Consider the following 19,917-nt stretch of genomic DNA (forward strand, 5'->3'; position numbering starts at 1 on the left):
AGTAGTCCATGATACATCAGCCAATGGCTGCGCGGGTTGCGTTCATGTCCCCACGTAAACGTCGTAATTATGGTAAAATAGCCAAACGCGTTTTTATATGTATGTACATTTTAAATTCTAATATATTAGAGGATGCTGAGAAAAATATGTATTCAAAAATGAATCATCTTACATTAAAACTGTATTTAAGATTATAAACATAATCAAGCTATCAGGACACGATGTCAACAATGGAATTAACCACGACAGCCAAAAGTAATTGAATTCAAATGAGATGATTGGGTAAATATCTTTATGGTGGTTTGGTTTATTAAATACACCTTTTCATGTATATATCCCAAATTTGCAAATCAGACGTGTTGTTTTGGCTTGTGACGTGTTGACGGGGGCGCGCCGGCTTTTTGCGACATCTTCCACGTGGAGTGTGCAAACAGCGATCAGCGTGCACGCGGATGCCCAGATAGAGGTTCGCGAATGCGCCTACACTTACCGGCGCAGAAGGAGATGCGCAATGTGACACCACGGGTTCAATTTTTATTTATATATTATCTCACACGGACAGAATTTGCCACAGGGACGCCGAAGAAACACGTCCATTCTCCCGACATTCAGCTGGAAGTGCGTTGATAGCGGCGTGTGCTTAGATCCTCCCACCAGCATCAGCGTATTTATAAGGCAGACACACGCCGCCGATGGTCGTGATCACAGGACACAGCGTGGAGGAAGAGACACCATCCTACGCGCGGTAAGAGACGCCGTCCTTGAATGGGACTTTTCATTTTCAACGTCTCAGCCTTAGGCGTTTGACTTTAATGACGGAATGACGGTTTAGCACTTGACGCGCTGCTGGATGGAGCAAGACTGAAGTGCAAAGCAGGATGAAAGAAAAAAATAATTTGTCACCATGTGATAAAACAGCGTTATGTGTATTTTAATATGTAGCATGTGGAACGTTGAGGCCTGGAAAGATTTTATTCATGTTCTACTTAAGTCTGAACCTCCAACGACCCTTATTGTAGAACATATTGTTGAGACTTACAGTTAACTCTTTGACTGCCAGACGTTTTCAGAAAAGGGATGCCGTGGGTGCCAGCCGATTTAAGCATTTTTGACTGATCTTTCAAGGTCCATAGAAAAGTATGTGTTTGGACTATGGAAACACACATACTACCAAATGAAAGATTGGACTCTCATCTTTCATCAGAAAAAAAAGTTTGTTTCTACCTTATTCCGTTTTTCAGTAATCAACAATAAAAAATGGTTAATTTCACCTCTGTTTTGAAAAAAACGTATTTTAACGTCTTTGGCAGTCCTCCATAGGATTTTACTAAACGTTATTTAACGTTTTTGGCAGTCAAAGAGTTAAAGAGTTACTCTATCCCATACTTACACTGCAGTACAGTCCTTTATAGTCAGGGGTAATTATCGGAACGTTATTATTTGTGCCTAAAAAAATGTCTAAGTGTGGCGGTTGTGGCGCAAGATATAGAAGGCAAGTGAACAAAATATGCACTTTTGAGGTAACCACATCAGTCATACAATGAAACAATAATTATTAAAAAAAATAAAAAAACATTTATTATTTTTTTTTAATTTATTTGTTTAAAAAAAAAAAAGGAGAGCAATGATGATGTCAAATCGAATGAACAATACTGAGATCTAAAGAGAAAAAAAAAAGAAGAAAAAAAAAAGAAACAATAATTATTGCACATGATGTATTGGCTGCCAATATATTCCACACACATTGCAGCCTCTTGCTGACTGATATGTCAGTGGTACTGCTGTGGATATAAATTAGACAAGAGATGTGTCGATGTTTAATATTTGCTGTTTTGCACAATCAACAAAAAGAAAAAATATGGAAAACAAATGTAAACAGAGCCTGCAGCTCTTATGGTGATCGCTATTTGCCAGTCACAAATAAACAGAGGCGCAGTATTCTTCAAACATGGCATGCAAAAATTGTCATGGCCACAAGCTGTGTACCATATTTGCAGCCAATGCATACATACTTTTTTTTTTTTCTTCCTGGAGAGCTCAGTATTGTTCATTCGATTTGACATGTCATCATTGCTCTCCTTTTTTTTTTTTTTTTTAATGCATACATACTAACGCATATCTTGGTTATGATAACCCTAATCTTTGTCATATGAACTCTAGTCCGAGTCACAACCCTAAACCGAAACCGAAACTTGGTCCAGGGTTGGTGAATCAAGGTCCAGAAAGTAAAAACCCTGAAACAGACTGGCTTTAGCCACAGGTGCTTCTACTCAACAGGTGGAGACGAGCTCGTTTACTTGGCAGTTTTAGTAGAATTACTTGTGGCAGTTTTAGTAGAATTACTTGTGGCTAAACTACTTGTGCCAATCTGTGGCAGGGTTTTTACTCTCTGGACCTGGATTGGCAAACCTTGACGTGCTCATACTAACTCCAAGTTTTGTCAGTCAACTGTAAAACTAGACCAAGAGGGTACTTGTTCAACTCTAGCTCGGGTGACAGACAGTCTAGTCAAGTTAACCCCAATCTATTAAGGGGAAGTGCCAAAGGAATATAGTGAACTAGACCGAAGGGGTACTATTCTACTCTTGCTAGCATGTTTATGAGCGCCAACCCTGTCATAACCCTAAACATACTAATATTAACCTCGGAACCTGGGACTTTTTTCAGTTGAAGTTCCTGAGGGTTTTAGTAAGAAACTAGGCCAAAGGGACACTGTTCTACTCGAGCTGGAATGATGTTCAGGCGGTGGTGTAGGGGGATTAATGAGTGCGTTATGGCAGAAGTGTCTCTGAGCGGAAGGACCGATGATAGTTGGGTCCGTCAGAGTGCCAGGACCACATTCTTATACTACTGTTGTTGTTTTAAAGGTTGGTAAAGACATAAATAAACCCAGTGAGATTAAAACCTACTGGGGAGGAGTGATCAAGGGGGATTTGCCACCCGGTGGGCACACAATGGTACTTTCGTGTAACACACCAACACACACAAACAAGCACTAAACACACAATAGTAATGTTTCATAACATGGCCCAGCCTATATAAATCTGATTAGAACTGGCTTTTGTTTGGGAAGCGCCACTGGGGTTAAAAGAGATGAAAGCCTGGCCCTCAGGCGGTGTTTGATAGGATGGGCCAGGGGGTGTGGGCACTTTGGCAGGAAGGGAAAAGGGTGGGCATTTGATCTGTGACAGGGTGCTTCCATATAAGGGAGGTTAGATCATGAGATGACGATGGCAATATGGCCTTGCAGAAACAATGACAGCCAGTTTAAACCTGTTCGTAATGACCAAGCCCTGACAAAAGAAAACCCAACAAGCACAAACAAGACTCTGCATTTAGTAGAACATCAGATGGGCAGTTAATGGAAACGTCTGGAACTTTTGTGCTCCTTCACAGTGTCAGCTCTGGCTCAGGCTCCAGCTATGCCTCTTCTAGAAGAGACCACTCACCCACAAGAGCACCCGCCAATTGTTCCCGTCATCATCATAGGTGGTACACCTTTTGCGGACATCGTCATCATTTGAGGAGTTAAAATGGTTCCATGCACTAATTGTAAATCATTCCTGTTTTTCTGTTCAGGCAATGGACCATCAGGGATTTGTCTGTCATACCTGTTAAGTGGCAATAAGCCCTACCTAGACCCGACAACGGTCCACCCAAACCCAATACTATACAGGAAACTGCAAGAGACCAAACACCTTGCCGTCACTGAACAGGTAAAAATGCAGATTAGAATGTTTGGAATGTCCTTCAGAAAAAAAAAAAAGTGGTTGGATTACGGGTTTGAATCTCAGTTTAAACCTTTCCTTGTTGTGGAGATGGCATATTCTTGTGATTGTGAGGTTTCTTGAGGTATTACAGTTTCTTCCCCAAGCCAAAACTACTCACAATTTGAGATACAAAGACAGTTAAAAAGCTTAGTGACTTGTGTTGTAGTTCTCAAGATCAGTCTTGGTTTTGAGACCACTTTAAGGTCTCGGAATCAAAGGCATTTTTACTGTGTCTTGTCTTGGTCTCGGACAGTGAGGACTCAGGATTTTTGGATCAAGACCGGTCAAGACCAGGCCAGTACTACTGTGATCAGTGAGAAATGCAGAATGCAGGTGCTGCACTGCCTGGGAAAAGAAAAAAAGATACTGGTCATTTTGTTATGCTTTTCTTGTGATTTTATATAGACTTGGTCTTGACTCGGTCGCAACCTCTAAAAGTCTTGGGCTTGTCTGGGTCTTGACCCCCTTTAAGTCTTGGGCTTGTCTGTGTCTCGACCTCCAAAAGTCTTGGGATTGTCTCCGTCTCAACCTCCATAAATCTTGGTCTTGTCTGGGTCTTGACCTCCAAAAATCTTGGGACTTGTTTTGTAGTACCATTTGTCTGGGTCTCAACCTCTAAAAGTCTTGGTCTTGTCTGGGTCTTGACCCCCTTTAAGTCTTGGTCTTGTCAGTGTCTCGACCTCCAAAAGTCTTGGGATTGTCTCCGTCTCAACCTCCATAAATCTTGGTCTTGTCTGGGTCTCGACCTCCAAAAGTCTTGGGATTGTCTCCGTCTCAACCTCCATAAATCTTGGTCTTGTCTGGGTCTTGACCTCCATAAATCTTGGTCTTGTCTGGGTCTTGACCTCCAAAAATCTTGGGACTTGTTTTGTAGTACCATTTGTCTGGGTCTCAACCTCCAAAAGTCTTGGTCTTGTCTCGGTCTTGACACGTTCTAATCCTGACTCCTGACAATGTCTTGGTCTCAGTTGGTGTGGTCTTGCCTACAACACTGTTTGAAAGAACAAATTCAACTCTAAAGTCAATCTAAGAATGTATACTCATCCTCCATTCGATCAAACTCAGCTGCCTTTTGTCTGTAGGATCTCGAATATTTGAGTGAAGGTCTTGAAGGACGGTCGCGGAACCCTGTGGCCGTACTGTTTGACACACTACTGCACCCAAATGCCGACTTTGGCTACGAGTACCCTCCTGTGCTTCAGTGGAGGAGGGAGAAGCAGCAGCACATCCCACATCTCGTCTTAGGGAGAGCAACACCTGGAGGAGCCTGGCATGTACGTTACGTCATACTGGAAACTCCACTTTTGGTTATTTAATTGATTTTTTACGTACTGCCCCCTTTCCTACTTAGGCAATGGAAGGATCCATGCTGACAATAAGTCTTGGCATCTGGATGGAGCTTCCTGGAGTCAACTACAGGGACCTGATTGGCGGAAAACGAAGGTACTGAAAGAACATCGTTGACATTGTTTTCTACCGCCTTTGCCTATTGACACTTTCTTCTTTTAAGGGATGTGACCAATGACAGGGCCACCCCCGAGGAGATATCATCCTATTACCGCAACTATGTGAAGCTAAAAGGCCTCCAAAAGAATTTTGTTGACAACACCTACGTGACATCAGTCCAAAGACTCACCCGGGGCCACGAGATGGACAATCTGGAAAACGGACACACTTGTCTCAGAGACGAAAGAGTGGACGATTGTGGAGATGAGAGCTTTGAGAAAAATGGAGTCGAGAGTGTTAGCGATGGAGGACTGGGGTCTCTCTGGGCAGTGAGGGGATACCAACAAGTGCAGAACGACACCCACGTCCCCTTCTCTCTGTTTGCGGAGAATGTCGTTCTGGCCACCGGCGCGTCCGATTCACCAGTTCGATTAAGCGTGGAGGGAGAGGACCTACCCTTTGTGTTTCACAGCGTCTCGGACCTGGGCCTGGCTATTAGTCTGCAAAAGCTGGATAGAAACTCAGATCCAATATTAATAGTCGGGGCCGGTTTAAGCGCGGCGGATGCGGTTCTGTGCGCTTGCAGCAGCAACATCAGAGTTCTTCATGTCTTTCGAAAGAGCGTTGACGACTCCGACCTCATCTTCAAGCAGTTGCCAAAGACTTTGTACCCAGAGTACCACAAGGTCTACAACATGATGTGCTCTCAGACCTACACAAACGTAGTTCCCGCATCTTCTTCAAGCGGGGCTCAGACAATGAGTATTGCGTCTTCAGTTTGTGCCAAGATGTGCCCCAAGCCACAGTTGGCAGCTGCTAACATGGCCAGCAACACCAGTGTCGGCCTCTTTCCCGACTACACGAGTTTCCCGGGACACTGCTTGGTCTCCCTACAGTCTGACATGAAGTGCTTGCTACAGGGAAACAATGCCCTGAAGGCATTTAAGATCTCTATGGCCCTGGTACTGATCGGAACCAACCCCAATTTGTTTTTCTTAAAAGACCAAGGCCAGTATCTGGGTCAAGATCCAACGAAGCCGATATCTTGCAAGCAGAACCCCATTGACATCCACCCGCACACCTTTGAGTGCACAAAGGAGCCGGGGCTGTTCGCCATGGGCCCGCTGGTGGGGGACAACTTTGTTCGCTTTTTAAAGGGCGGCGCTTTAGGCATCGCCTCCTGCCTTCTGAAAAGACTCAAGAAAAAAGGGAAGCTCATCGGCAATGGGGGGAATAAGTTAATTTGAAACGAAGGAGAAGAGCAGATGTTTGGTGTAAAAGAAGAAAGACATCTTCATATTCATTACTGCTTGTTTCTTCAACCAAAGACAATGGCTGTACACCGGTTCATTTGTAAACAAGATACATTTTGAATTTCCAGGAATCGAAGCTACCGTGTGCCAACATTTTCAGTATGTCCGTTGTTTTTGGATCCTCACAGCTTAGAGGCCTTATATTAGTCAGTTATTTTCCTTGTCATGTGTTTTAATCCATCTGACAACATTTGCTGTCATTTTAAGATATTTGGAGAGGCAAAGCTCTCAAGAAGTAGAATGAACTCAAGAGTACTGAAAGAGACACATATTTAGACAAGGCTGTAATCCCAAAGTCTTTTTTGAAACTGTGAACTAACAAGAAACTACAAATAGACTGATAAGATTTTTCAGGGCTGATACAGATTATTTGTAGTCAAACATGCCGATAACAGACATTTAGAGAAAATGTCCTGAAGGCATTTAAGATCTCAATGGCCCTGGTACTGACTGGAACACCACATCTTATATTTGAAGAGAATATTAATTTGAAGTAAAAAGTATATTTTAAAATTTGAATGCTTTTATGCATTTTTCATTTGCAGCATGAACAGAGTATATTTAGACAATACACATCTTTGCTTTAAAAATCTAACAAAGAGCAAGCAGCTCCCTGGCTCAACAGCGTCTCTTAAAAAGTTAAATGAAAACCGAAACAAGTAAATAGCTCACTGAAGTTTTACAAAATTTAACAGACTGAAATGTTAATTTTTCACTTAGCAAGTAAAAAAAAAAAAAGTGCAGAGTTCACAGGCTTAACAGCATCTCTTAGAAAGTTAACTGAACATTTCATGAATAAGTGATAATGATTCCCTGAGGATCTCTTATAGGCTGGCAGATTTATTTTTATTTTTTTTAAAGAGATACCAAATAATCGTCCCAGCCGATGATCGCTAACATCGTAATGTTCCTGACGACTCTGAGCCAGACGATTCCTCATTAGTTTACTGTGACCATTTGAATTCCTATCTGGACTTTTTCTTTCGTCGGCAAATCATTTTTCACTGAATGTACTTTGTTTGTTATGTTTCTAATATCTTCTAACTACTGTGAGTAGTCATTTAACATTGAGTGACTTGGCACTAAGTGTGCTTATCTAAAACAATAGTCGGGTTTTAAATCATTTTTGTGCTACGTCAAATTATGGTCAAAACATTAAAAAGCTTTATGAACAGAATATTACAAGAATAAAGTCATAATCTGAGAATGAGATTTATTCCTCATAAAATAAAGTCATTGTTTTCAGTGTTGCCCACAAACGTCAGCAGTCACAACAGCATAACTTGCACTGTATCCATTTTTGGGCTTTTAGTTGCTTATTGTTTTCATGTGTCAAAGCTTTTCAAACACAACCTGCAGGTAAAAATATAAAAAATATTTACAAATTTAACAACAAAGTGGCAAGTCCACATACATTTAGCGTATGTTCAATGTATAGTAATCTCAGGGCACTTTTCATAAAGAACAGGAAGTCTGGCATCAATTGTCCATGTGCACTCTTCCATTACTTCTCGTCGAGCTTGTGCAAGAGAGGCGATGATCACTTAACAGTGACTGCGATCCATTTTGAATTTAAGGCCTTGAAACCCACAGTCGACATAAGCTGACAGTTTTTGCGTGCACACGACACAGCTAGACGGGTCACTTTGAGCTCCATTTAATGTTAGCCATGTTTAGGGTTACATATTAACTCTTTGACTGCCAAAAACGTTAAATAACGTTTAGTAAAATCCTATGGAGGAGTGCCAAAGACGTTAAAAGAGGTGAAACTAACCATTTTCTATTGTTGATTACTGAAAAACGGAATAAGGTAGAAACAAACTTTTTTTTCTGATGAAAGATGAGAGTCCAATCTTTCATTTGGTAGTATGTGTGTTTCCATAGTCCAAACACATAATTTTCTGTGGACCTTGAAAGATCAGTCAAAAATGCTTAAATCTGCTGGCACTCACGACATCCCTTTTCTGAAAACATCTGGCAGTCAAAGAGTTAAAAAGCTACAATAGTTACATACTTCATCGTTGGTTAATGTTTATCTTAACAGTCTGATGTTCATGAATGAATTCCTGCAGCGTTGTTTTTGACATACTTCTGAATATTGTTTTAATGCGCCCATATGCACAGTAGCCACAAAATTAGGTACAACTCATGAAATCAAATACAAGAGTGGTATCAAAAATTCGGGAAAAGATTGCGCAGATGTACCTAAAATTGTGACTGCTGAGTGCAAATGTGTTTTTATGTCAAAGTTTTGGCAAGATGACTACTTCCCTGATCAGTTTCATGTAAGTGCCTAACGGTTTGGTTGGCGGGAGAATAAGGAGCGTGGATGTAGCTCAGCTGACGCCATGTTGTTCCCTCTTTACACTTAGCTAGTTGAAACTGAAATACAGCACCTGCGCTGATTCAAGTCAAGTTGTGCACTCCATCATTTTGCCTACAGTTCTTCAAGACAAAATAGAAATGACACAGGATCGGCAAAATCCTTACATGCTTAATCCATCTTTGGTGAAGAACATTGACGACATTTTGAACCCATCGCCTCTCATCTGCTTGACTGAGCTCAAGCAGGGAAATCATTTGGTCTTAACTGCACAAAAATGGAAAAGCTGTTCAACTTTTAATGCCGTCTTCTTCAATTGCAGACTTTGAAATGTTTTGTATGGCACATTTTTATTATTGAAAAATAAAAATAACAGAGAAAGAAAAGCTCGGGACGTGACTTGCGGATTTCTTTTACAATTCTTGCCGTCGGTGGCGTCAAAAGAGGAAAACCAACATGCTAACTATACAAACGTAGTCGATAATTATTCGAAACGATCTGACCGCGGTTACATGGGCTGAACTTGCTTCTTCATCTTCTCTTGCTTAATTTGGTGGGGTTGTACCTAAAGACGCACAAACAAACACACATCAAACATTTGATGTCGTGGCTTCCTTTGGGATGGGCTTTTAACATTCCTCACGGCTCATCCTTCCATGTGCTCGCAGGCATTTTGAACAAACAAAAAACAGCCCCAATGAAGCGCCGTAAAAGACGCGGGAGAGTGTTTGAACAGCTGAAAGCAAACAGACGCCCTATAAAGCACGTCTGGACACTTGCTGGTTTCAAGCTACCGAAATGCACCGGGGCTTGTTTTCGTAGCGGCAGAGTCTGTTCCGGTTATGCATGACTGACTTGAGTATGACTCAGTGATCAAACAGCTCAGCCTCGCACGCACACAAAAATCAATCTCAAGCTCTTTTTCTGCTTCGTCAAAGAAAACACCCCGGTTTACATCACCCCCCGTTACCTTGGAGACCGCTGTGACGAAAGAAGCTATAATTTGCCTTAATTATGTTGATTAAGATGAGTCCATGATTAGAAGCGAGGATGCGCAGGCAAAAACGAGATGGCTGTTAATTTAACATCGACAGGTAGAGCAGAAAGCACATGGGAATGAAGTGCAAGCACATTTAAGTAGTCACTTTGACGAGCTAACCACTAGGCCACTATGCTGTCCACTTTAAAAGGATTGCGCGTTAAAATTAGGGGTGTTAGGCGATTAAATGTTTTTAATCGTAATTATTAATCGCATGACTTCAATAATTAACTCATGATTAATTGCAAATTTTATATCTGTTCTAAATGTACAATTAAAATATTTTTTTCGTAAGTTTTTGTTAACATAAAATTGGGAGAAATGTTAAAACTAATAGAAATATGGCTGCATCTCTTAGTCATACAGTGACTTCATAATAATTCATAAAATTTAGTTAAAATTAAAAAAAAAAAAGTACTGTACTGTAAAAAACGTGGGATATTGATTTGTGTTGGTCATTTTTCTGCCACTAGATGGCATAATTGCATCTGTAAGACGGTGACAGCTCAGTGCTATCTAATCTTTAACACTGAAGTAACTTGTGAAATTCCGCACATTTTTAAAACTATAAAATACAACTTGTCGCCAGTCTCCACAAATATATGCATTATTATTAAATGTATTACTGCTAAATTTAGATGTGGACGTGTCTGCTGCATTGTGACTGGAATTTCCCCAGCACAGGCTTTCCAAGTAAGGGGCGGTCATTAATCGTGCATAAAAAAATTTTTGTGGCATTTAAAGGAACTTAAAATTAACCCACCCTTTATATTGTTTTCTAAAAAAAATTAAAAATTAATTGGCACCACTAGCTAAAATCCATCCGTTTACTCACCTAAAGAGGTCATCTCCTTCACTTTCCTCCAGTCTGCTCTGTCGCTCATCCTGAAATAAACGCACATCAGGAGCGGAAAGACTCAAAGGAATGAGGAACTGAGCGCAAGGGAATCGAACCTCCTCCGCATCTTTCAGCCATTCGTCCAGTTCGGAGTTCTTGCCGCGGTTGTGGGCCAGCAGGTCGGATCCTCCGATGATGTGTGACGAGTTGTTCGTCCCGGTTCCTCGCATCTGTAAAATACATTTTGACATTCATAAGTAGTGGTTTAATAATGACAAAATTCCGTTTGGGAATTGTAAATGCTTTCTGACCTTGCGGAAACGTTTGAAGTTCTTCACAAAGCCGATGGTGTGCACCTGCTGTGGTTTCGTTTTGGGAAGCACGCTCACCCTGAGGGATCTAAACTCTACTAAAATCAGCTGTTTAGGGAGGTCTTCGTCCAGTTTGGTTATCTGCAATGTAAACACCTTGGATTAGACGCAAGATGAGCTTCTATGTGTTGACTGATCTGAATCTTTGGACAAACAGGAAATAAGACAGAAATTGCAACATTCTATTACGACACACGTGGGAGCTTACAGCCTTATCACACATTAGAAAGACATTTTACAGATCTTTGAGCACAATAAATGCTGAAATTTCAATCAACGTGATAAAAACGAGGTTGTTCGTAGCAACAATGGAAGCTCTAAAGAGGAAAAAGGACTCTACAGTAAAATATTCTTCCAAATATAAAAAATGATGATGACTCTTGAGAGGTACGAAACTGCTGTGCACTTTTCTTGTGTCACATCTTCTAACTGAAAGTCTATATTTAAATATAAATAATAAATATAAATGTACCTTATTTTACATCAAATAACTTGTAAGTCTATCCTGCAAAACTTACTTGGGTTTCCTGTTTGATGTCAACCGGTTTCTCAAAATGTACCTCAGTCGCTTTTTTGGGCTGAACAACATCTCCGTTGAATTGGCCAAACTTCTACGAGAATAAAGTAGCATTCACTGAATAGCACCCGGAAGTAGATATTGCCCTGAAAAGAAGACAAAAGAAGATTCTGACTGGAGATCTCATCCTCACCTCTGCGGAGGATTCTCTGTTAGCGTCAACATGATCTGCCGATGGCTGAAGCTTCGTGGCCGTGGTGGGAACAAATTCCGGCTCAGTTTGGCGGCGCTGTTGCGGAGGCAGCTCTTGTGCCGGTTCCATCGGTGACCTTCGGCTGCCGGCGTCACCGTCTTCACGGGCTACTCGTTGCTTCTTCCTCAAAGTCTCTACATTTTTGGATGTACGTTCAGAACGATTGTTTCGCGCTTGTGGGGATTCGCTGACTGAAAACGACTCATCCATGCAGTCCATTTCCTCAGACATTATAGATTCCAGTTCAACCAGATCCATTTCTTCATCCAGCTCCTTCCTCTTTCGGCTCGTGTGGGATGAACCCGCCGCGGGACGGACAATCTGATTATTTCCAGATTCCACAGGTGTGGCTTCTTCTAATGCCAGAGATGATTGTGCGGCCTGACTGGTGACGTCAGATTCAAGTACGGGGCGCTTTGGTTCTGACATGACGGTGGAGAATTCCTCATCTAAAGGCCTTGAAGAAAATGACAAGTGTAAGGATAAGTTAGTTCTTTCAGATTTGTACCAATAACAAAAAGTAATTCAAATAAGAGTAACCTTAAAGCACAGGTGTCAGAGTCCGGTCCTCGAGGGCCTGAGTCCTGCATGTTTTCGAGGTTTCTCTACTCCAACACACCTGATTCAATGATCAGGATCATTATCAGGCTCCTGCAGAGCTTGCTCATGATCTTAAATATGAATCAGCTGTGTTGAAGGTGGGAAAGCTCAAAAACATGCAGGACTCTGGCCCTCGAGGGCCGGACTTTGACACCACTGCCTTAAAGGAATACTTGACTCATTGAGCCATTTCCAGCAGTAAAAAGTTAGTTTTTTTGTCCAGAATAAATTTGATAACTACATATTTTTTTGTATACAATTAATACCTTTAAAAACGATTTTTTCCACTGGCTGTCAACTGAAGATGACATCACCTGTGCTGAGGATGTAGGTAACGAGTACGACCAATGATGGCTCACCTGTTTTCTGGGTTTGGTGAGCAAACTGGTCGTTACTTTCTTCCTCAGCACAGGTGATATCATAATTGTCATCTTCAGTCGACAGCAAGTGGATTTTTTTTTTTTTAAAGGTAAAATATAATGAAGTTATTCAATTCATTCTGGACAAAATATTAACTTTTTACCACTGAAAAGAGACAAGTATCCCTTTAAAGTCAAATGCCTTAAAATTTTTTGGGTTCAACCAATTTTTAAAAAATACATGCATCTCAATGAAGACTAAGGATGTTCAAGACCAAGCACCGATACCACCTGTACTTTAGTATTTTCCTTAACATTGAATAAAATGAATGGCAATTTTCTGTTCTTGTAGTTTGTAATTTCTAGTTCCTGATTATAAAACGACCACAAGAGTTCGGTCGTCAGGAGTACCAATAGATTGAAATAAGCCAGATATCGGTTAAGTACCATCATAGAAAAGCTCATTTATTTCAGTACAATAAAAAAAAATACCATTAACTGAAATAAGGCCTTAGTAATTTAAACAATACTTAGAAAAACACGATAGCATTCTCAAAGGATGAATAGGGTAAACGTTAGTTAATAATGCTCAAATGTTACTTAAAGCATTGCCTGGTGGCTCAATTTTATTGCTAAAACCACAATATATTCCAAGGGAATCTTGTGGATTTTTCTCATGAATTCAGAAACACAGGTTATGAAAAGCTAATCAAGAGTAGCGTAAACAGAAAACCACACAAAGTTACCTCTTCTTGTTGACTGGTTTGAAAAAGCTGGTCATTGTTGCCTGTTTCTGTGGGGAAGCTTGCGGCGAGACGCGTTGTTTCTGGGGAGATTTCTGAGGAAATTTCTTTGGTTCGAATGTCTTCTTACCACCACCGAACTTCATCAAAGGGGGCTGGAAAGTTCTGTTGTTATTGTCCTGGTCTGCAAGTGCAAGAACATTTGTTTTTAGTTACAGTGGCATTAAGCATTTAGGAATTCCTATTAAGTCATCATTTTCGATCTCTAGTGTAGTTTTTGTTTAATTAGCATTTTTTTATTATTATTTCCCTTTGTGATGTCATTTCTGTTTTTCCTTTGTTATCCGATGTTTGTCCCTTCTTCATAGCAGCTGGGCCAAGGAAGTGCCTATTGCGTCGCAATTTTCAAAATCAGTAAAAGCAGCATGAGCTTAAATAAATGTAATTAAAATAATCAACGTCATCATTCATTTACTTCACTTAGAAACGGTTTGACGTTGGACATTATGACCATCAACACACAGCATTTACCTGTCACTTTGGATGCGGGTTTCTTCCCCTTGGACGACGACGAGCGAGGCGACTCGGCCACAATGCACTGAATGTTCATCTTCTGGGTTGCGGCTTTTGGCCCATTAGGATTAACGGTATCATGATTCAGCTTTTTCTCCGGCGTCTCTCCCACCGCAGACATCCCGCTGACCTCGCACCGCCCTGGGCTGATAAATGAGGAACTGGAATAAATCAGAGAGCAGTTTGAGCGGACGATTGTGCGTGTTTGTACGTTTGTGACATTTCTGTGTTGACTGCGTATGCTGTGATGTTCTGCGACGTTGCGGGTAAAACGGTCTCATCCACTGCTTCGTATTGGGAGAGAGATGCGCTCGGAATTCTTGACGTCGTCTTTGCCACTAAAACATAAATAAAAATACATAAAAATTAAACAAAACCATAAGATAGGAAACGCATTCTCTTGATATGCAACAAATGTTCTTCCACCTGCGTCTGCTGTTAAACTGGAAGGGTTGCAGTACATGTCACATGAGTTGTAGATGGCAGCCAATCCGATTTCAGACTCCGTGATGACTCGAAGGCCTTTTCTGTCTCACAGGAAGCGATAAAAAAGCTCTTAAATTGACACCAATGGCAGTCAAGATGAGCTGCTTTCTTTTTTTTTTTCAAAACCTGTGAATGATGTTCTTCACGGAATTGTGCCACCCAGTGGTCGAAGCTTGAAGTGGAGGTTGGGAGTTGCCAGCAGTAATATCCACCACACAGGTCCGCGGGGACTCCAGAAGGTCACGAGGTAGGGAGCCCTCCTCCAGGAGTTGGCTCGTGCCACCTCCGAAAATCACTGGTGCACTCAAACGCTTAATCTGCCAACAACAAAGATGTCAGTCAGTTACACAGCCACACAGTTATACATTACAATGAATTTTTAATAATTACCATAACGTTCATTTTTCAGAATGATTTTTTTTTCTTCCGGCTTCCATAGTTCTAATCACGCTTCCACTGGCAGGCATTGCTTACTACACAAAATGGATGCCAAATCCTTCTAGAATTAGTTTTTTTTTTTAATTGTAAAAATAAGCTAGTGACTTTAATTCCAACTAAGAAACTGACAACATGAATGGAATCATTTTCACCACTGTTTCCCATATGACAAGAAAGGAGCTCAATGGAAGGCAATTATGGTGTTAAATATTGATATTAACATTAATACTAGGGCAGGGGTGGGCACACTCAGTCCTCGAGGGCCAGAGTCCTGCAGGTTTTGGATGTTTCCCTTCTCCAACACAGCTGATATATGATCAGCTCATCAGCAAGCTCTGCATAAGCTTGGTAACGATTGGAATCAGCTGCGTTTCAGCAGGGAAACCTCCAAAACCTGCAGGACGCCGGCCCTTGAGGACCGAGTTTGCTCACCACTGTACTAGGGGATTGTGTTTTTTAACACAAATTAACACCACGTTCATGGTTAAATTTTATTCAACATTTAAAATGTTGATTTATAAAGGACCATGTTTGCATAAGTACATGTTTTGATAAAAGGGACATTATTCCAAGAAGATCATTATTTTCACATTATCTGCAAAGAACCATATTGCAGGGATGTGATTTGACCAAAGTGAAATTATCTGAAAATTTAGCCGGGGGTCTGGGGGCCTCATGGGTTTTCCGTGTTTTTAAGTACTTTCAATGCACTCACATGACAAAGAAATAGACAAAACAACAGCATAAATTTTCAATGTATATTGAACTATCCCATATAAAATGGCAGTTTTAGTCAACTCAAAATCAGTCACATTCAAAAACATTGGACTGCCTTTGCTTTTAAAAACTATCACTGAGAATATCATCATATCTAACTAATGTGATTACTAAGTTAACACATAAATAATGTTGAAGAGTTCAAATTTCAAAAATTTCAACTACTAAAAAAAAAAATAATAAAAAAAAAAATCTGATTTTTTTTTGGGGGGGGGGATAAAAAAAGCGGAATTCCGTGAATTAGTGGAAAAATCACATCCCTGATATTGCTATAAATTTATTCAAGTTAATTCTGGCGAAAACCCTCATCAAAAAAAATGAAGCACATAGCAAAATTGACATTTTACATGTCCTTTTCCAATTGCTTTTTCTATAAGCACAGGGTAAAATATGCATAAAGCATAACGTAAAAAACTGTATTTCCAAATATCAGACCAAGTTGGTTGAGAACGGATCCATGACTTGTTGCCTTTAAGAACACTGCCCAGGGAAGTAAGTTTCCAGAGATATTTCCCAGAGGATCTGAGGACTGATGCTGCCTAGCAGCTGACATCTAGCAGATGAACATCAAGCTCATAAGATTATGTAGCAGGGGAACAAGCAACTTGGTCTATAAATAGTTGTCTTCATTAAGCAGGCACTTGGTTGGCAGGTAAATGAGCTCTGCTTCTGCTATTCTGTTCCATTGTTGCATTTCACAAAATGGAACCCACTGCTTTTAAACCATAAACACAGCAAGTATACAATATTAGTCACGCACCGGAGCAAACGGCATCTTACGGGGTTTGCACAACGTATATAAAAAGTCTACACACCCTTGTTCAAATGCCAGGTTTTGCGAAACAAAAAATGGAGGACAAGGTAACTCATTTCAAAAATATTTTCCACCATTAATGTGACTCAATTTTTAACCTTTTTGAGGAGGAAGTAAAAATAAACACCTGAGATAATGTGGTTGCAAAAGTGTGTACACCCTCATAACTGGAACGGGGCTGTTCAGAATTAACCAATCCCATTCAAACTCCTGTTAAATTGGAGTCAGCACACACATACTACTATTTAAAGTCCCTCTGATTAACCGAAATAAATATCAGATGTTCTAGTAGGCTTTTGTTGACATGTCTTCCTTTCTAGCAGAAGCCTGACTGCAATTTCAAACTGTCCCCAAAAAAAGGCTCCAGTTCCAACTCAAGAAAACCCTACAGCTTTATACTGCCACCGCTAGAATTTTCTTTGGAGATGAACACTGTTGGGTTAATGCCAAACATACTTTTCAAATTGCGGCCAAAACATGACCCCTGCAAACAAACCTGCTTGCTCGTGAGGAAAATGAAGGTTGTTCCTGCAAAAAGCCGCTTGCGCTTGAGATCTGGCTCCAGGTTCACTTTTTCTTTTTTCAAGCTAGGCTCATCAATGTCAGGGATGAATCTTTAAAACAACACCAAGCCACACATGAGACCATGTTTGTCGTTAATTGAACACAGGAGACTGTTGCGGCACTTCACCTTTCCGCCTTAGGAGGGAGTAGCTTCTGCTGAGCCGCTTTGCTGAGCTCTGAGAAGAACTCCGGCTTCACAATAAGACGGCAGCACAGCAGAGCAGAAATCGTCTATTGGGGGTAATTCATACAAAACATGCACATGGTTAATGAAAAACACCTCACACACAAGGTTAAGCATTGTCCTGACCTTGATGGTGACTTTAACAGAAGGCATGACCAGGTGGGTGCAGTCCTGTGTCCACGAACTGACCAGCTTTCCTCCTAACTGCTGCAGAGCCTCAGAGAGTGCAACTTTGCCATCGTTGTCCAAAAGAGAAGAACACACCACTGGCTTCTGATGATCCACACTGGGCAAGAAAAAGTGATAATGGTCAAATGTAGTGGTGGGCGATAACATCTTAAAATAAAAAATATTTAAAAAAAACAGATTTTTCCCCCTCTCCCAATAATCAAAATTCCTTATATAAAAAGAAAATGATTGATGATTGAAAATTCAAAAGAATCTTATCATTTTGTTCTATTTCCCCTTTTGTGATAAGCTTTATTTGCTACCAAACAAGTTTTTTTTCCAACAATAACTAGCATCAACTTACATTAGCAATTTAAAATAAATAAATACAATACTAATCGATGTGAAAATAAATGTTTCCATTTGCAAAAAGTCCCTTTTTTAAAAGCATGGATTAATACAATCCCTGAATAACTAATGTTTTAAATTACAGACACAAATAAAATGATTTTACAAACTGCATAATGTCTGTTGTTGGCAAAATATGCGCTGTGTGTTGTTTCAGTACCTGAATTTGGATTGAAAAACCCCAAACGTAACGCTGTCTCCTGACTTCAGGCTGACTGGAGCGTTCTGTGCCAAGGGTTGTCCGTTGACAACGGTGCCGTACTTGGAGGTGTCCCTCAGGGTCAGTGTCTTGGATAAAAGTATATGACAGATCACTACCATGAAATTACCATCTAAATAAAGTGGCTCATCTATCTATATAAGTTAGTCAAATTTTCAGGTATATTTTATATAAGAAAAGTCTCAATGCATAGTAAAAGTGTATATCCTGAAATAATGGTCTCATGTCAATTTATATTTACAATGTAAATACCCAATGTGAAATCTGAAAATTTTAACTTATTAAAACACACTTTAAACACATTGTAAATGTACCTGGTATGGGACACAAAAAATGGAACCATATAATGTATTAAAAATACGGTTTGTATTCTAGTACCTGTGTTGTACTGTATATGTGTCTTAAGGGAGGCGGTGCCTTGTGGGGTAGCATGTGACATAGGCAAGTTTGCTTATGAGTGTCCGGACCACAGCTGTGGATGACAGCAGCTCCTATGTGGTGTGTTCATTGTATTTAAATGTTTTACTGTTCTCATGGCATTCAATAAACTGCTGAAAAGTGAATTGGAGATTGTGGTGATAATGAAACTCGATTAGCAAGGAAACAATTTACTCTGTTATATGAATAGCAACAGGTTAATAATTGGTCCTATAGTGCAAGAGTATTTGATTGTTCTTTCTGTCACTATATGTTGCTGGCATCTAACCAAGATATATTTGTAATAAATAATTACGTTAAGTCACCATCTTTCCCACCTGATCAGTAACAATGAAGTGAGCATGAGCTCTGCTGATCGACTGGTCACTGGGCAGCAGGATGTCACAGTTCTTGCGACCCACCACATATTCTTTGGCGGAGATGAGATAGTGGGTCTCACCTGTTCGTCAAAAGAGGTCATTTAATGACTGTTGAAAATGTTCATTCAAATTCTATTACTTTACAGAAATGGCTGACGATGACCGAATTACTTACTCTCTTAAACTGTTGCAAAACAAGTTTAACATTAGCTTTTAAGTTTACATGGCAAATACATAAAACTAGTACTTTGGCTTCATGTTGACGATCTGAAATGTATTGACTGACAGACGGCGCAATTACTAAAATTCATTCCGTAAACATGTCAGCAACAACAGAAACTATTACCTCCTGCCTCCACTGGATTAAGAATCCACATTTTGATTTTAGACGCTCTTGCTCGGTCTGATAAATATGAATTACACTAATTAAAATTTACAGAAAAACCAACAAGTATTCGCCACTTAGCAGCCACAAATGATATGCATTGCATTGCGCGCGCAACCACGTGACGTCAAAAGCATGCGTCTCTATCTTCTTCTTCTACTGCTGTGATTCCTGTAGTTGGCGTCTATCCATCTGAAGCGTTTTGCGTAATAGCGCCTTTTTTGGCAAAAACAGCACATTACAAGACATCGACCACAGTAAAAAAAAAAAAAGCAATGTAAAAGTACAGTATTGAATGACTTCAACATCTTTACTTATTGAGAATAATCACTTTGGAACGTGAGTTTTTATTTTATCTTATTAAAAAATTAATAAAGTACAATCCAAAATAAATCCAAATTATAAAAAAGATTGGTATAAAAAAAACCTGTGTTTAGGTAATAAGGCTAATTGCCTTGTGACATTTTCACATTATAGGTGTAGAGGTTTGTAAAGACAATAACAGATATATATATATATATATTTAATGGT

At 40.2% G+C, this 19,917-nt stretch overlaps 2 protein-coding genes across 4 annotated transcripts; one reads left to right on the forward strand and one right to left on the reverse strand.

Annotated features, from left to right (window-relative positions):
• Positions 1-444: 444 nt before the first annotated feature.
• osgin2 (oxidative stress induced growth inhibitor family member 2) lies at positions 445-7,739 on the forward strand. Its single transcript, XM_077575317.1, has 6 exons — positions 445-745; positions 3,397-3,489; positions 3,580-3,716; positions 4,853-5,044; positions 5,122-5,213; positions 5,281-7,739. The coding sequence occupies exons 2-6, from the start codon at positions 3,423-3,425 to the stop codon at positions 6,461-6,463; spliced, it is 1,671 nt and encodes a 556-aa protein (XP_077431443.1). The 5' UTR covers positions 445-745; positions 3,397-3,422; the 3' UTR covers positions 6,464-7,739.
• Positions 7,726-19,523, reverse strand: nbn (nibrin). 3 transcript variants are annotated; one of them, XM_077575315.1, is made up of 17 exons: positions 19,348-19,523; positions 18,960-19,081; positions 18,145-18,272; positions 17,535-17,694; positions 17,352-17,455; positions 17,157-17,274; positions 14,758-14,948; positions 14,572-14,672; positions 14,357-14,483; positions 14,104-14,306; positions 13,576-13,756; positions 11,811-12,327; positions 11,619-11,708; positions 11,041-11,181; positions 10,846-10,959; positions 10,727-10,776; positions 7,726-9,417 (listed from the first exon to the last, which is right to left on the reverse strand). In XM_077575315.1, exons 1-17 carry the CDS (start codon positions 19,376-19,378, stop codon positions 9,384-9,386), a joined length of 2,412 nt encoding a protein of 803 aa, XP_077431441.1. In that variant the 5' UTR covers positions 19,379-19,523; the 3' UTR covers positions 7,726-9,383. The 3 variants fall into 3 exon arrangements, with proteins under 3 accessions (XP_077431441.1, XP_077431442.1, XP_077431440.1); XM_077575316.1 differs by having other exon boundaries at positions 11,619-11,711; positions 14,104-14,291; positions 19,348-19,522; XM_077575314.1 differs by having other exon boundaries at positions 11,619-11,711; positions 19,348-19,522.
• Positions 19,524-19,917: the final 394 nt, after the last annotated feature.

This window comes from Vanacampus margaritifer, chromosome 9 (genome assembly GCF_051991255.1).
Source record: "Vanacampus margaritifer isolate UIUO_Vmar chromosome 9, RoL_Vmar_1.0, whole genome shotgun sequence".
NCBI lineage: Eukaryota > Metazoa > Chordata > Actinopteri > Syngnathiformes > Syngnathidae > Vanacampus > Vanacampus margaritifer.

What these genes read in the sequence shown, in the direction of transcription:
- osgin2 (XM_077575317.1), top strand. Translation starts at nt 3,423, where the DNA reads ATGCCTCTTCTAGAAGAGACCACTCACCCACAAGAGCACCCGCCAATT. An exon ending in ACCTTGCCGTCACTGAACAG is followed by an intron (nt 3,717 to 4,852) that starts GTAAAAATGCAG and finishes TTTTGTCTGTAG; the next exon opens with GATCTCGAATATTTGAGTGA. An exon ending in CACCTGGAGGAGCCTGGCAT is followed by an intron (nt 5,045 to 5,121) that starts GTACGTTACGTC and finishes TTTCCTACTTAG; the next exon opens with GCAATGGAAGGATCCATGCT.
- nbn (XM_077575314.1), bottom strand. Translation starts at nt 19,378, where the DNA reads ATGTGGATTCTTAATCCAGTGGAGGCAGGAG. An exon ending in ACCCGCATCCAAAGTGACAG is followed by an intron (nt 13,757 to 14,103) that starts GTAAATGCTGTG and finishes TTGCACTTGCAG; the next exon opens with ACCAGGACAATAACAACAGA. An exon ending in GGCTGAAAGATGCGGAGGAG is followed by an intron (nt 10,777 to 10,845) that starts GTTCGATTCCCT and finishes CGTTTATTTCAG; the next exon opens with GATGAGCGACAGAGCAGACT.